The 17,661-nt window shown below is 38.3% G+C and overlaps 2 protein-coding genes across 3 annotated transcripts in view; one reads left to right on the forward strand and one right to left on the reverse strand.

Annotated features, from left to right (window-relative positions):
- The first annotated feature begins 6,161 nt into the window (after positions 1–6,161).
- Positions 6,162–11,753, forward strand: HEMK2 (HemK methyltransferase 2, ETF1 glutamine and histone H4 lysine). Of its 2 annotated transcripts, none has more exons than XM_083361836.1 (6): positions 6,162–6,415; positions 8,130–8,216; positions 8,850–8,940; positions 9,660–9,743; positions 10,625–10,661; positions 11,518–11,647. In XM_083361836.1, exons 1-6 carry the CDS (start codon positions 6,285–6,287, stop codon positions 11,622–11,624), a joined length of 537 nt encoding a protein of 178 aa, XP_083217962.1. In that variant the 5' UTR covers positions 6,162–6,284; the 3' UTR covers positions 11,625–11,647. The 2 variants fall into 2 exon arrangements, with proteins under 2 accessions (XP_083217962.1, XP_083217961.1); XM_083361835.1 differs by having other exon boundaries at positions 6,172–6,415; positions 10,625–10,766; positions 11,518–11,753.
- Positions 11,754–12,656: 903 nt separating this feature from the next.
- The window catches only part of LTN1 (listerin E3 ubiquitin protein ligase 1), a 33,472-nt gene continuing 28,467 nt past the window's right edge, over positions 12,657–17,661 (reverse strand). The window contains exons 26-30 of the mRNA XM_083361808.1: positions 16,720–16,891; positions 15,883–16,103; positions 13,844–14,038; positions 13,299–13,466; positions 12,657–12,835 (exon numbers count right to left, since the gene is read on the reverse strand). Coding sequence (XP_083217934.1) covers positions 12,773–12,835; positions 13,299–13,466; positions 13,844–14,038; positions 15,883–16,103; positions 16,720–16,891 — 819 coding nt within the window. The 3' untranslated portion in view covers positions 12,657–12,772. The remainder of the gene's footprint in view (positions 12,836–13,298; positions 13,467–13,843; positions 14,039–15,882; positions 16,104–16,719; positions 16,892–17,661) is intronic.

Below are 17,661 nucleotides of genomic sequence, written 5' to 3' on the forward strand. Positions count from 1 at the left end.
TTTTGGTCATTACATTACAAGAAAGATGTTGAGACTTTGGAAAAAGTGCAAAGAAGAGCAACTAAGATGATTAAATGTCTGGAGACAAAAACAAATGAATAATGGTTGCAAGACTTAGGTTTGACTAGTCTAGAGAAAAGAAGGCCTGGGGGTGACATTATAGCAGTATATCAAGGAGAGAAGCAACCTGGAATTAAGGAGAAACTTCCTGACAGTGAGAAAAATTAACCAGTGGAACAGCTTGCCATCAAAAAATTGTAGGTGCTTCATCACTGGAGATTTTTAAGAATAGACTGGACAGTCACTTGTCTGAAATGGTATAAGGTCTCCTGCTTGAGTAGGGGTTTGGATTAGAAGATCCCCAAGGTCCCTTCCAGTTCTATTCTGACTGAAGAAACATTTTTAGCTGTGTCCTTTAAGTACAATGTTATGGTAACTTCATATAACATAATATAGAACAGTAGTTTATATTTAACTTCATACTTTAACCAGAAGTATGTAGGAACTCTGGATATAATTTTAAAAATACAGTCCATTTGCAGATTTTTTTAAAAAAGACAGAACAATTGAATATATATTACCTAAAAAAGCCACTTCATAAAACTAATTATCCTTAATAAATATACATTCTAGGGATACACTACATTCTTGTGGCTTTCCTGACTGAGTTTCTCTGTCCAAAAAGCTCTAAAATGTCTAATGGTCACCATCTGGAATATTTTACTCAACAAAATGAAATTGTTGGACTCTTTAAATGTGCAAACTAACTACAATAATTTGCTGAAGGGCAAAAACCATAACAGTTTTTTCTGCAAATGCAGACTTAAGTGAAATATAAAACCACTTGACTGTGCATTTAACAAAAACATTTTTTTACTTTTACCTAAGATCCAATTAAGTATTAGGTATTCCTGAGAAAATGTACTTCCCCAAATCATTTTCATATTCAGTTTTCTGAGCCCTGCTTTAACATTCCTTACATCAGAAGCAAAATAGCTTTTCCTGCTAACAAACAATGAAATACTGTAATAGTACAATAGGGTTTAATATTACTTAGTTCAATTCTTAGGGACATGTAGGGAAAATAAATATTTGGATATTTTTAATGATATATACAGTAGATAGTTGCTTCCTGACAATGAAATTGAGGGAGATACCCTAGGCCAGGGGTAGGCAACCTCGGCTCTTTTATGACTCATGGACTTCAACTCCCAGAATTCCTGAGCCAGCTTGGCTGGCTCAGGAATTCTGGGAGTTGAAGTCCATGAGTCATAAAAGAGCCGAGGTTGCCTACCCCTGCCCTAGGCATTTATCTAAGAGGAACATCTGACACTGCACAGTCAAATCTGCAGCTATAATATCCCAAACAAATTCAAAATAATTTACAAGATAGACTTAGAAGAATTTACAAGACAGACTTCGAAGAAAGAACAGGATATTATTTATTATTATTCAACTCAGCTAAAATCACTCAAACATATTAAGGACATTATTCTAGCTGTAGGGTTCTAGAGTGATGAATGGGCATTATTTATAGGCAAATACTGCTTCATTTTATCCTGCATTTCTCCTTTTTATATACAATATATCTATAGACATACAAAATATAGATGGCATACATTGGGAGTGTTGACTGTTAGCAACTACACAGATAGACTTTCTCCAGGATGATCTGTTCCCAACTGCTACTTCAGGACTCCAAAAGGTACACCCATCAACACTAATTGGTCCATCTATCTTGCTGCTGATCATCCACTTCTCTTCTCCAGCATTATAGACTTTTCAAGGCAGATGCAATTTGATAAATGTGTACAAAATAAAATAATTTGATATTCTCAGGAGCCTTCTCCCATAACAAAGTTCCAAAAGTGTCAATATTCCTTCTATCTTGTTTCTTTAAATTCAACTTTTACTTCCATACAACGTCATAGATAATACTGTTAACCTACAGGATTTTGATTTTTGTAAATATAAATACATCAAGGCATCTGAATAATTTTTCCAAGAAATTCACTACTAACCTGAGTGGCTCTTGGGTACATGGAGCATTTGGATCCAAGAGTTTAACATCTTTAGTTGTGGGTGAGTTAGCAGTGCCCCAGACAGACCCTGTGCAAATTTGAGGGTCCTCCTAGACTCACAACTCCTGCTTGAAAAGCAGGCAACAGTTGTGGCTAGGAGAGCCTTTGCACAACTTTAGACTGTGTGCCTTTTATGCACTTTCCTAGATCATGAGGCACTCAGTCACTCATGCCCTGATCATCTTGTGCTTGGATTGCTGCAGTGCACTTTACATGGGGCTGCCCTTAAGGAGCATTTGGAAGCTACAGCTTGCACAAAATACAGAAGCACAGTCTCAGGGCCCCTAGGGTAGCCCATGTTACACCACTGTTGCGCTAACTGCATTGGTTGCTGGTTTAGAGTACTATTCAAGGTGTTGGTTATTATCTTTAAAACCCTATACAACATGCTTCCAGGTTACCTGAGGAACTGTCTCATCCCAATGGGATTGGCTGCCCCACTCATTTTGGCAGAGAAGCTATATCCTGGATTCCATTGGCCAAGAAAACATGGCTGTCAGGGTCCAGGAGAACCTTTTTTGCTGTAGTTCTGGAATATCAGGCTCCAAGAGGTGAGATCCACCACCACCTTTTTGGCCTTTGAAAAGAGCCAAAAACCTTTGCTAACTGGCTTGGGACTTCAATGTGTCCCATTTTAGAGGTGGCTAGTAGACTAATACAAGAACTCACTTCCACTCTGTCCAAACACTGGTTTTTTTACCTGCTTTAATATTAATTTTAATGTTTTCCTTTTTAATGTTTGCTGTTTTAATGCTTTAATCCTGTAATTATTTATTCTGTTATTTGTGGAATTGTAAGCTGCCCAGAGTCATTTGGTAGAGAAATGGGTGGCATAAAATTTAATAAATAAAATAAAAATAAATAAAATAAATCCTACAAAGTACTAATCTGCAGTGTATTTCTCTCAGTTATCCAGCAATAATGTGTCATCTTTTTTTGAACAGCTGCTGACATCTCCTTTTCTATATAAAGTTTAATTTCCATTGGGATGATCCTAAGTACTATTTTACCATCATGTGAAATGAAGAATATTGTACACTCTCTTAGGCAGGGGTGTCAAACTCAATTTCATTGAAGGCCACATCAGCATTGTGGTTGCCCTCGGGGGGCCGGATGGGTATGGCCGGGGTGGGTGCGGCCTACTGGGTGGGCGCAGCTGGAGCGCATATGGCCTACTGGGTGGGCATGGCCAGCTCTACATCATTGGCATCAAGGGTGCCTATGGGGGCCTGGGCAGGAGTGGGACAGATCTGGGGGTCTCTCGCAGAAGGAGGGTCTCTGGGCCAGGGCCAAAGCAGCGGGAACCATTCCCTCACTGTTTCCAGAACGGCTTCGGGGGCCACATGAAACCACTTCACGGGCCAGATCTGGTCCCCGGGCCTTGTGTTTGACATGTCTGCTCTTAGGTCTCCTTTGTTTGGTATTGTTATATACACTGCTCTAACAGTATAAAAGAGTTGAAAAGGACCTTGGAGGTCTTCTAGTCCAACTCCCTCAGAGACACTATACTATTCTGGACAGATGGTCATCCAATCTCTTCCTAAAACTTCCAGTGATGGACCATCCACAACTTCTGGAAGCAAATTGTTCCATTGATTGATCACGCTGTCAGGAAATTTCTCCTTGATAATTTCTCTTTGATAGGTTTCCATCCATTACTTCTTGTCTTGCCCTCAAGTGCTTTGGAGGTCAACCCCCTCCTCTCTCTGACACCCCCTCAAATACTGAAAGACTGGCATCAAGTCACCCCAGTCTTTCTCTTCATTAGACATACCCAGTTCTTGTAACTATTCATCATGTTTTACCTTCAGTCCCCTAATTGTATTTGTTGCTCTATTTTGCACTCTTTCTAGAGTTTCAACATCTTTTTTGTATTGTGGTGAGTCTGAGGATCTCCTCATAATAGGGAGTCTACAAGCTGATTATTGTTTTGTTTGTAAAATTAATTCCTGATTTTAAATTCCTGATTTTATTATATTCCACCCAGAGTCACTTTGGATGACATGAGCAGTCAAACATATTTGACAAACAAAACAGTAGAAAAAATAAAACAGTAGAACAGATAAATCTAGAATCTACCTATTTCCATTATAATGGAGAAACATTGTCATACAGTTGTCATACACAAGAATATAAAACAGGTATTATTCTTGGTTAGTATAACTTTCAAATAATCTGCAGAGGACTGGGTTAATTTAAAATTAACGTATATGTCTTTGATGAAGTTTTTTTTTCCTGGAAAGCATCTGAAAGATTGAACTTCAAACTTATTTTTGGCAACTGTATAGTACAGGATATCAAAATTTTCTAGCAGTATCATTTATTTCATGTTGGAAGGATAGCAAATGGATGTTGTGCACTTTTATCATTAAAAAACTAATATAAGGCTAGAAGAAAACCATTCCCAACAATTATGCAATCATCTGAAAAACCTGTCTTTTTCAATATTTGAGCAAGACTTTACCAGAGCTGTTTATAAATTTGGATTACAATATATTTATTTCCTTGTTCTGTTCTTATGTTTAAAGGTAAAGGTAAAGGTTCCCCCGCACATGCGTGCTAGTTGTTTCCGACTCTAGGGGCCGGTGCTCATCGTTTCAAAGCCGAAGAGCCAGGGCTTGTCCAAGGACGTCTCCGTGGTCATGTGGCCAGCATGATTAGATGCCAAAGGCGCACGGAACACTGTTACCTTCCCACCGTAGTGGTCCCTATTTTTCTACTTGCATTTTTACGTGCTTTCAAACTGCTAGGTTGGCAAAGCTGGGACGCGTAACAGGCGCTCACTCTGTTATGCGGCACTCGGGATTCGACCCGCCAAACTGCCGACCTTCTGATCGACAAGCTCAGCGTCCTAACCCACTGAGCCACCGTGTCCCTATAAGTACAATAGTAAAAGCCAATAGTACTTGGCTGGCTCAGGAATTCTGGGAATTGAAGTCCATGAGTCATAAAAGAGCCGAGGTTGCCTACCCCTGCATTACACACACACACACACACACACACACACACAAATGTCAAGGATCCTAAATAAACATCAGTAGCAATGTAACAGACACATCATCACACTAGAGTTGCATTAAGATCCTGGTCCTGGTGCTTGGGGAAATAGTCACACTTTTCATGGTCCTCCTGAGCCAGCAGTTTGTGCTGACCGTATCTTGGAAGGAACCTGCCAGGGATTCTCTCTCAGACCAACCCATCACAACGTGTTGTTGGTATGTTTGCCACTTTTAGTTATTTATATAATAATAATAATAATAATAATAATAATAATAATAATAATAATAATAATAATAATAATAATAATAATGGTGGAGCAGTGGGCTAATGCCTCCTTAAGTAACACCAGCTGCCTGCAATTAGTGCAGGTTCGCATCCCACCAGGCTCAAGGTTGACTCAGCCTTCCATCCTTCCGAGGTAGGTAAAATGAGGACCCAGATTGTTGGGGGCAATAAGCTGACTTTGTAATAATGCCGCTTGTGTGTGTGTGTGTGTGTGAAAGCCCTAATAAGCAGGCATATACATAGAATGAAGGCTACTGCTAAGCTTGTAAGCCGCCCTGAGTCTTCGGAGAAGGGCGGGATATAAATGGAATTAAAATAATAAAATAATAAAAAAATAAAATAAAATAAAATAAAATAAAATAAAATAATAATAATAATAATAATAATAATAATAATAATAATAATAATAATAATAATAATAATAATAATAATAATAATAATAATAATAATAAATGGCATATTAGCAAAGAAAAGCAAAGAAAAGCCAATAAATCTCCCTCAAGAGCTGAGCCTGAGCAGCAGATACTAACCCAGGGGTAGGCAACCTCGGCTCTTTTGTGACTCAAGGAAGAGCATAGCTGACTCAGGAATTCTGGGAGTTGAAGTCCATGAGTCATAAAAGAGCCGAGGTTGCCTACCCCTGTACTAACCGCACGCAACCTTTCCGTCTCTAAGAGCGACGAATCGGAAGCCACTGTTCCTTTAAAGGGGCCGGGCTTTAGTTTCTCTGCCTCCATCATTGGGCGCTTCTGACGGAGCGCAGGCGTGAAAGGAGCGAAGGGCCGGCTTTTCCTTGTTTCTCTCGCCCGCGCTGAAAAGCGACGCTGTGAATCAAGATAATTCTTGTTTGTTTATCGGGCAGGTCTATGGCTGCTGCAGGCTCGTCCCCTCGTGGCCGGGATAAGAACCGCGGCGGCCATGATCCCAACCCCGCGGCACCAGCACGTGGGTCCAGAGGGTCCCTTCAGCGCTGTTTATGAGCCCGCCGAAGACACTTACTTGCTGCTCGACGCCCTCGAGCAGGATGCCGAGGCTCTGAGAAGCGCCGGGTGAGGCGCCGATCGGCGGGGCTGCGCAAGCCCGAGAAGAACTCGGGGACTGCGAGCGAGCGGGCGGGCTTGGCTCGGCACTATAGGAAACACCTACGGTGCATTTGCAATTATACGGCCTAGATTAGCGAAATGTGTGAAGTTGTGTCCCGAGGTGTGCAGAAGATCCATGGGGCACATTGGATAAGCCTGGTTTTGTTTTGTTTTTTATATACAGCTAAGAAACGAACGTCCGGGAGAATTAAAGCTGCTACTCCTCGTATATGAGACGATTAAAAGATTAAATTGATCACCCAGTCTGATCTGTCAGGGTTAATATTTGACAGGGAGAGGGCAGGGCTTGACAGAAGAGTGGAGGTGGGGAAAGACTTTCTGGAGAAAGAGAGTCAAGAAAGCTACGTGTAATCAGGAATCAAATTCACTTCAACGGAGATCTCAGCTCTTTGTAATCTATTAAATAACATCATACAACTCACCATAATGTGTGAACTTTCTGGTCACTAAGTTGGGGCCCGTTAACTGTATCTGTTTTCCAAAAGGCATCCTGCAAATACCATCCACGTACTGCATTCTGTTCTGTTGCGGAAGAATGGTTTGGCCATCATTGCATTCAAGTGATAGAAAAGATATTATTATTTTTTTGCTGGGAAGAGTTCAAATAAATCTTACAAGGAAAGGTTGTGTGTGTGTGTGTGTGTGTGTGTGTGTGTGTTCGTGTGTGTATCCCCCCCTCGCCCGCTTGATATTGCTAGAATTACACCTGCCGTGAGGAGGAATAAGGCAAATAAGCATCTCTGGAATATTAACGTACAAGTAAACACCAGACATAAATAGAATAAAATCTATAAAGCCTCTAGAGCAGACATGTCAAACACAAGGCCCGGGGGCCAGATCCAGCCTGCAAAGTGGTTTCATGTCGCCCGCGAAGCCATCCTGGAAACAGTGAGGGAATGGCCCCCACTGCCTTGGCCCTGGCCCAGAGACCCTCCTTCTGCCAGAGACCCTCAGATCTGTCCCACTCTTGCCCAGGCCCCCATAGGCACCCTTGATGCGAACGATGTAGAGCTGGCCACGCCCACCCAGTAGGCCATACGCACTCTAGCCACGCCTACCCAGTAGGCCCCGCCCACCCTGGCCATACCCACCCAGCCCTTTGAGGGCAACCGCAATGCTGATGCGGCCCTCAAGGAAATTGAGTTTGACACCCCTGCTCTAGACTTAGGTTACCCATAAATATAAAATGTTTCCTTATTGATACGTAAAATCGCATTGCAGGTAGAATTTATCAGTCTCAGAAATCAGCAAAGTTGAATAGTAATAATAGCAATAATTTATTAAAGTTGGATGCCACCTAACAATGAACAGCTTTGGGAAGCATACAAATATAATTATTTAATTTAAATTACACTTAGGGCAGTATTTTTTTTACGAATGAAGGCAAATATACGTGTCCCAGGATAATGTTGCAAGATCCAATCCGGGTCGGTCACTGGGACCAGAGGATGACTGGCCCAGATTGGATCTTGCAATTATTTTATAGTTACAGATTACATTTATTAAACTAATAACTGACATTGCTCATTGATTGATGGATCTAATTTTTAATTTGAAAATGGATAGTTCAGAAATGTATACGTTAAACCATGTATGTTTTTATATAACATTGTATTTCTCATTTTAATCTCTGCAAACCATTATTTTTGCATTCATTTAGCATTGATATATGCCTTGAAGTAGGATCTGGATCTGGAGTAGTTTCAACTTTTTTAGCTTCAATTGTTGGATCCAAAGCATTTTACATGTAAGTATTTATATGCCATTTGAGTTATACAAGGTAAGCAAGAAATAGGGTGCTTCTGATGCTAGTTAGTTAAATAATGTAGCATAGTCTTTGGGATGTGAATATGAGCTATTATTACATGTAAATTTAGATATAATTTTTCACTGAGTAAAAACATTAGATAAAAGAAATACAATTTGGTGTTAAACAGTATAACTGACAGTTCCACAAGATAATGGCTCAGTTCAGAACTGTTGCTTGTATTTCACTATTGTTTTCAAAACCAATATTTATCTGCTTTAATGTGTCCTCAGTATGTATACAGTAGCACTTTCTTACATGCAGTCACATGTACATTTAAGGTACAGCACAAAAACGACATTACTCTGCATTAAGATTTACAAGTTCCAGATGACTGGAACTTTGAGGATCAGTAATAATTTCCATTTGTTTAGGGCTGTCATAAAATGATCACTGAACAAATGGTTATTAACCAAGGACTTACATATTTCATGAAACCAGGGTCATCTATGGAAAGCATCAGAAAAATCAAGATGGCAGTGCAATCAAATATCTAAATTATATCTGACCAATTGTTTTCTAAGGTAAACAAAGATAGCTTCTGTTTATTAAAATGTAATTTTGTGCATACAGGTGTACTGATATCAACCCTGTGGCTGGTCTATGCACAGCGGAGACAGCTAGACAAAATCGTGTTCAAATTCAGCCAGTAATTACTGACCTGGTAAGACATAAATTGTAATTGATTTGTTTTGGTCAGCAAATTTTAAAAGGTTATTAATTTTCAAACATTGTGTATGCTAAATTTTAGGGTAAGAATGGCTATTATAACAAGTATCTCTAGAAGTGATGGAGCTCTTCTGCTTGCCTGTGTACCAGTCAGCTGATTTCATGACACAAGATGTGATCTGCCCTGCTCTGATATTGTTTTCAAGTGTTAGTTTGAATAATGTTAGTGGCACTTGGTACCTCAGTGTATTTTAGCTTGCGTGTAGAATGAGTGACTTAGCAAAAACATATAAAAGTTTTGGTGATGAGCATCTTAGCAGTAGAGTAATATGAAGCATGGGAATGCAAGACAAAGGTTATTAATGTAACATGCAAGCTCCTTTACCCATTATATAATGTATGATAAACCAATTTTCATAGGCTGATAGATTTTAATTGTAATATGAAACAAAAACCAGAAAGCAGGTATTGAATATATTTTTAGTATTCTGGTTTTCCTGGAATAAGCACTGGTAGACGTAATGTGGGAATAAGATTATCTGGCATTAGATTTTATATTCTTGGCAAAATATGGTGCTCTCTCACTAATACCTGCTTTTCACTTTCTTCATTTGTTTCTTCTGTAAGAAGGAACCTGTAACTTTCAATATCTTTTGTAGTGATCTGCATAATTGTATGTATTACATAAATGCTAATGTTTTTATTTATGTTCAGGTAACAGGATTGTTCACACGATTACATGGAAAAGTTGATTTGCTGTTATTTAACCCACCTTATGTGGTAACCCCTTCTGCTGAGGTATGATCATATGAGATTTAAGAATACCAATTAACAATTTACCAATTGTAGCAATGTATAGCTTCTGTAGGGACGCGGTGGCTGTGGGTTAGGACACTGAGCTTGTTGATCAGAAGGTCGGCAGTTTGACAGGTCGAACCCTGAGTGCCGCGTAACAGAGTGAGCGCCTGTTACTTGTCCCAGCTTCTGCCAACCTAGCAGTTCGAAAGCACGTAAAAATGCAAGTAGAAAAATAGGGATCACTACGGTGGGAAGGTAACAGCGTTCCGTGCGCCTTTGGCATGTAGTCATGCCTGCCATATGACCACGGAGACGTCCTCGGACAAGAGCTGGCTCTTCGGCTTTGAAACGGAGATGAGCACCGGCCCCTAGAGTTGGAAACGACTAGCACGCATGTGCGGGGGAACCTTTACCTTTACCTATAGCTTCTGTAAAGTATTACTAGTATTGAAAAAAATTCAATGAGATGGAAATTGATTTTTTCACACCCTAGCTTTTATATTTCTAAGCTGTTACTTATAAATAGAACATTTCATCTTTCACTTATCATTTTTCTTGTTTCTGCATCTTCTCTTGATATTTGTGGCTTAATCCCAATTCCATAGAGGCATAGACTATAATCACTGATTGTATCTTGGAGATGACCTAATCTATCTCCCTGTCCAATGAAGAAATCCAATATTGCAGCATCTGACAGAGCAAGGAGGAATCTAGCACTTCCCAAGAAACACAGAACAAGAACTGCAGAACAATTCTTAAGCATGTGTAATGTCCAATAGAAATACACGTTATTTCTTCTGAAATAACTTGGAACAGGTCTACCCAGTCTTCTTCTGTATGACAATCTTTCAGTTCAATTTTCCATATTTTATTTGTTCTAGATACAAACTCATGGAATAGAAGCAGCCTGGGCTGGAGGTAAAAATGGCAGAGAGGTTATGGATAGACTGTTCCCACTTGTGTCAGACTTACTATCAGCAAGAGGATTGTTTTATTTAGTTACAATTAAAGAAAATAATCCAGGTAGCCATACCTCAATTTCTTCTTAAATATTGTGGTGGTTGATTGTCATGCAAAATACTTTTTAATAGCTATGTAAAATCTTTTGAGTCCTGGGTAAAAATTCTATTTCAAATTTGATTGTAGTAAATGCAGGTCTAAGCTTTATTATGTGTATTATTATGTTGCTATTAAATACCATCAACAAAAGAACATAGATGCTTTTTCAAACGTAGGGCCAATTTATAAAGAAAATGAAATGAAGCACAGGGGCTATTTTTCTTACTATTCGTACTTTGGGCAGATTTATTTATTTAACCTGCATTGAATGCACGGAGTTGTGGCCAGCACAGGATACTGGGATCCTAAGAAACAGGCTAACTTTCCTTTTATTATATAGAGATAAAATACATGGAAATGGCTGCAGTGTACTGTCATTTTTTCCCCCAAGATTTTTTTTAAAAATTCCATTTATATCCCGCCCTTCTCCGAAGACTCAGGGCGGCTTACAAGCTTAGCAGTAGCCTTCATTCTATGTATATGCCTGCTTATTAGGGCTTTCACACACACCCCAAGCGGCATTATTACAAAGTCAGTTTAATTGCCCCCAACTATCTGGGTCCTCATTTTACCTACCTCGGAAGGATGGAAGGCTGAGTCAACCTTGAGCCTGGTGGGATGCAAACCTGCACTAATTGCAGGCAGCTGGTGTTAGATTAGCAATAAAGTCAGTTGTTATTTCTAAACTGAATGATAATCTCATTTTAAATTGCAGATGAAATTATTAAAATATTGCAGGAATGTGGTTTAAATGGCAAGAAAGTAATTTCCAGACAAGCAGGAAGGGAGTATCTTTCAGTACTGAAATTCTACAAATCCTGAAACTGGCTCCTGGAGGAATCTTCATACAGTAGACTCTTTGCTTTAAAATACCATCTTTACTACATTTAATTACAATTAAATTCTAACTGCTGTCAACAAGTATACATTAGCACATTATCTTAATTCAAAAATATGCATAATATTTCCATATGTGTAAAATCAAAATTCTGACAATAAATTTATAAAAGTGGAAACATTGTTACATTGTTTACAATCCTATCTTACAAGTAATTAAGAGAAGAGAGATTGTGGCTGTTGTCCTAAGGTTGCTTCTTTTTACCATCTTGAGTTTCAGAGATTCTGAATGATGAATTTAGCATTGAAGTAATTCTCTTGTTTCTGTTGCATATTCTGACCTCAGGGGCAAGCAGAGTTTAAGTAAAAAAATAGCTGTTTCAAGCTTGAAATAGCTTTTTCAACCTTACGAAAAATGTTTCAAATTTAGAATTCTTATAGGTGTTCTACACTGGCTTGGCAGAAATAAAAACAAGCACCTGCAAAGGTAAATGTTTAAGTAAAAACAACTATTTCAAGTTTGAAATAGTTATTACAATTTCACAATAAATATTTCAGGTTTAGAATATTATTAGTCAGAATCGTTAAAATATGGTTGGAACAGCTGTTTCAAACTTGAATGTATAAATTCAGAATCTTTTGCACGCCACTAGTCCCTACTACAGTACTGGCAATTGCTATAAGCTGCACTAGTTGGCTCGCAATATTGTTTCCCGCTACCTCAAATCTAATACACAGTTTAAGAATCAGTAGCACAGATGCATATGTGAGTATCTCAAGTGTGTGTATAGCCCTCTCATTTTGAACCCTTAATACCAATTCTAATCATGATCTCTAACTGAGCAAACTATTAAATTGCTCTGCATGCTGCTAAAATTCTTTCAACCTTAACAGGGGCTTTCTTATGTAAGACAAGATACACTACACAGCCAGAGATCAAAAACTGTTACACGTCACCCATTTCTACATTTCACATCTGAATATTTTAATGCAAAAATAGTAAATAATACTAATAAATGATCGATCAGTTTGAACTTTTTATTGTAGGTGAAGAAATTAAGGTTTTACTGCTCAGTCCAAGTATGATGGTTTTCAATTGCTTCTTTAGGCTCCATGAAGCAGAAAAATGCCTATCAGAAGAAAGTCTCTCGACAAAGAGGGCAAGTGGATTTGTTGCTAGATGTAAACCATTTGTACTAGAGGAATTCAGAAAGCAAATATTAAAAATAGTCTAGTATTTACTATTCACAATCAAACACTAGCTAGTCGAGATTAAATACTTTATGGCATCTTTAAATCTAAGTTAAATATTCAGTGCCTATTTGTAATGAAGTATTTTCATGGAATAGCCTAGTAGCCAACAATACTAGGCTATTTCATGAAGGCTACTCTTTCACAAGCCAATTTCCCGTAAGCTCTGATGTACATCGAAGGCACAAAAAAACCCCTGAAACATAAAAACTTCCATTGCCCCTCTGAAAACAGCAAATCATTTCAATTTAAAGGATCCCATAATTTGCTAAAGAGTTCCCTTTACAAAATTAACAATAAAATATTTTAAGCTTTTTATTTAATGTTCATATGAGTACCGGTAGCATTAAAGCCATATAAATTTCAGACTTGTTTTCCTTCAGAAATATTATTAGTCAAGATACTTACCAGACAGGCTGAATGGAACTTTTTCTTGCATGTTCTGCAAGCTTTTTTGGGAAGGGAGTAGTTGGAACCATGTATAACTGAGAAACAGATCATGCAATCTTCAACACCCTCAAATCGTTTATCCACATTGTTTTTCCACAATGCTAGCCCTTCCATAATGCTTCCATTCTGTTGGGAAAACCATGCATTTCAGCTTTGTGCAATATCACCATGCAGTGAAACTTTTATCCCAATTTTCCATTTTATTTTTTACAACGTCCTGTAGATGCACGTAATATAACTCGCAATGCAGTATATAACATTATACAGTGAGGTTTTTATTTAGTGGCGATGAGTTGGATAATCAGTTTGACCTACCATATATTTTCCTGGGATACTGTTGCAGCACTGGAGATCAGTTAAGTGATCCGGGAAGAATGCAACTGCTTTATAAACTGGCCAAAAGTACTGCTAGGAGTCCCAGACAATTTTTTTTTCCTTTCAAGTACTTCAGGTATCTGTTATTTAGAGCAGATCTTAATTCAAGACTGTATATGAAAAAGTACCTGATGAGTGAGATAAGTGCTAAGCTGCAGCATCCAATTGCGCCATTGCTGAACTGCTACACCAACCCTTTTTCCACTCTCTACAGCTATGGAGCCCAAGGGATAATTTGGGGGAAGCTGTATAATCAGTTCAATGAATATATCATCAACTGAGTAAGTAGCAATGACTTCTCGAGTAGCAGATCGAGCTTTTACCTGTAAAAATAAAAATATTAAACCATTTATTATAGCAATAATGTTTCGATCCCACTGTTTAGTTTTAAGACCTAGCTTAACGAACTGAATTGGAAGCGAAATTTCCATCACTAAGCGAACCAGTCATTAGGTGAAACATCACATTACCCTACCATTTAATGATGGCAATTCCAGCTGACAAAGATCTCACATTTTCCCAGCCTGTCTGACCTCCACTTCAACTCCACTCATCTATCTCTGTCCTTTTGATTGCCCTGACTTCTATTACCCCCTGCTGTTGCCTTCTGCCCAGCTGAGGCAGTTGTTAACCCTTGTGATGCCTTCCTGGGGCCTTACAAGGTTTCATGGAGGCCATGCAACACCCAGCACTTGCCTTGACTGGGCATGCCTTATCAGCAGAAGGAGGAGGAGGAGGAGGAAGAAGAAAAGGGCAAAGCTTGGCAGGAGCAGGTGGGAGTGTAAAGGGCAGAGATGGAAGAGATAGGCAAGGACTGTTGAAATGCACACTGCGGTCAAGGTGTCCCGCCAACTGACCACAAGCGGCATTGCAATAGCTAACTCCAAGGACCAGTCAAAATTGCCATTCATTTGGTGTTGTCATAATTTTGAAGAGTTGCTGAAGAAATGGTTATTAAGTGAGGACAACCTGTGGGTGATTTTTTTTTTCAAACTTTCTGTTTTAAGCAACAATAAAAATCATGTTTATAATAGTATAGCACAGTAAAACCTCTTTCCACCTAAAGATGCTCAAACTGGGTTAAATAAGGCTGAATTAGTATTAATAGATAGTTGTACTTTCTATTCCACAATATGCACAATCCAATATTTTAATTAATAATCTGAGTATAACTTTAGACTTTCTTTAGAGCACAAATCTATACAAATGATAAAACAGGTCAAGTCTGACAAATTAATATTCTTAACATTCACAAGAAAGAAGATCTGCTTAGATAACTTATATACATGCTATATTGAAGAGGGTTTTTAAAAAGCACGGATTCTATATTGTTATGAATGAGCTTAACTGAAAGAAAAATCAGCATAATTTCATATGCTTGGTAATCATAACTTCATATTTCTTATAGCTAATTGTAGGCCAGGGGTAGGCAACCTCGGCTCTTTTATAACTCATGGACTTCAACTCCCAGAATTCCTGAGTCAGCTATGCTATGCTGACTCAGGAATTCTGGGAGTTGAAGTCCATGAGTCATAAAAGAGCCGAAGTTGCCTACCCCTGTTGTAGGCTCTAACTAATAAACTACTTTTGCTTTGTTTTAATTGCATCTAGATATTTAATAGAGCACACATCAAATAATCCCAAATACTGTAGGGAAATGTGGAATTTTATTGTCATCTTGAATTTATTTTTACAAGATAAACTATTATTTGACGGAGTGGCACCATTCAACAATAGCTAGATTTTTGCATATATTCTAAGGCAAGGGCCCCCAACCCCGGGCTGCACTGATCTGTGACCTGTTTGGAACTGGGCTGCACAGCTGGAGGTGAGTGGCGGGTGAGCACAACTGTATTCGCAGGATCTAGGTTGTGCCCCCACCCATCAGAGAAAAATTGTCTTCCACAAAACATCCCCAGAGCCAACATTTATTTAGTAATGGAAACAACTTAGGTACTTCTTAGAACAGAAATGCTTCATAGAAGGTTGCTTAGCTTGCAGATGACTTCACTGCATTTTTTGAGAACTACCCTAAGATCACCTCAGTGCCAGTGCTTCCAATCAACTCTCAGGAGATAGTTGTATCACTGCATTTCATCATGTATAGCACACAATGAACTGCACACAAATACACACACAGAGATAATAAAAAGATAATGATACAAACCGCCATGCCATTAAACAACTGGATACTGGTCTGCACAGAAGATATTTCTTGGGAAGACAGTATACCGCTAACATATTTGCTTGTAAATTTATCTACAACGCTGAAGACTCGCTTCTCGCAGCTGTTCCACCAAAGACGAACCATAGCTGGCAAATCTTTTAAGGTCATACAATAGACAGTACAGGCCAAATGTGGAATGTGTGAGGACATTGCTAGCGTGTCTATAGAACAAATGGGAAAAAAGTAGAAATAAAGCCAGTTTAAAAAGTGCTGGAGTTTCATATTTTCAATTACAATATTTCTATTTCTTAGTAATGTCAGTAAAATAGTATACATTCTTACTTGAATTATTAAGTGAAATGCCTCACAATCATTCACAGACAAGTTTTGGCTACTCATTCATCTCAATTTTTCTCTCCATTGGCCATTAAAAGGAAAAGGCTTGTGGGTAATCATCCCAGATTTCTCTTTTAAAATGGGATGCTGACCATATAGAAGCATGCACATATTCTTTCAGCTTGGAATTTCAAAGGGAAAAAATCTATGAAAACACTGTAGGGATCGGTAAATCAAAAAAAATGCACATCTTGGTATAACTAAAATTTACTGAGCTTTAACTGGGACCTATTCAGCACAGAGTGTCAGCCATTTTGTGTTGATTGTGAATTACTGCAATAAAAATAAGGATATTTTAGGAGGTATTTGTTCTGCCATTAAACCACCTGAAAATAGGACAATATTTTAGAGGTTAATGACTAGCCCAAAGAAGCCCTAACCAAAAAAACACAAAAACCTCAAATAATGAAATACAGAAACATTAAGAATATTTTGACTTGCCTTTGATATCTAAATCAAGCTCTTCAGTAAAATATGTTTTTATATCTTTATTTAAAAGTTCTGATGTTGATCCAGGAAAAGTTGGGTTTTCCGGCATAAGCCTGAACAAGTGATACAATAGTTTATTCAAACTCTTAGTTCTTCGAAGGTATTGTGAATAAAGAGCTCGAAGCTGGAGGAAAAATAACATGTAAAATAATTCCCATGAATTATGAAACATTTAAATAAAATAAGAATTCTTACTGGAAAGTGCCTCTAAGCCCTGCTTCCAGAGACCATGAAGTAAATGGAATAGAGAAAGGTTCATTTAAAATTATGTTTTTATTTGATTTGATTTCTACTCTTAGCATCTAGTGAGCCCTTTTGGCCCCTGTAGAAAGGCCCATGCAAAAAAAACCCTACATCATACTAGAGACCATTGGTGGCATTTTATTTCTGATAACAACAGATAAAATTGTTAGGTGCTAGCATGATACAGTTGATGGATAAACCGTACATCCATATAACAACATACCTTTCCATCTTCTAAACAACCTGGGATTATGCACTGTGTTTACCGAAAAAGCCTGAATGCCTATCAAATCTTATTTCAAAATCTACCAGTCACAATTTATTTTTATTTCATCTTATTTGTCTACCAAACAGTTTATATTTTGTTATTAACAACCAAGCAATAATAAAATAGCCCACGGGAGCTCAATAGTGCTTTCCTATTGCTAGGGGTGAGATAATTTTTCCCATGTTCTTATGGCTAGATATATGAGAATACGTGGACAATCACTTAAATATAAGCCAGCAGTGTGCTGCAGCTGCATTAACTAAGGGAGAGAATCAAGATCATGTAAAGTGTTAATACCACTTTATAATGCCTTGGTAAGGCCACACTTAGAATACTGCATCCAGTTTTGGTCACCACGATGTAAAAAAGATGTTGAGACTCTA

This window comes from Vipera ursinii (assembly GCF_947247035.1).
Source record: "Vipera ursinii genome assembly, chromosome: 4".
NCBI classification, from domain to species: domain Eukaryota; kingdom Metazoa; phylum Chordata; class Lepidosauria; order Squamata; family Viperidae; genus Vipera; species Vipera ursinii.

Bases quoted from the DNA above. Each gene is read 5' to 3' on its own strand.
- HEMK2 (XM_083361835.1), top strand. From the start codon at position 6,285: ATGATCCCAACCCCGCGGCACCAGCACGTGGGTCCAGAGGGTCCCTTC. The intron at 8,217-8,849 runs GTAAGTATTTAT...TTGTGCATACAG, and splicing joins GGATCCAAAGCATTTTACAT to GTGTACTGATATCAACCCTG. The intron at 10,767-11,517 runs GTAGCCATACCT...TTTAAATTGCAG, and splicing joins AATTAAAGAAAATAATCCAG to ATGAAATTATTAAAATATTG.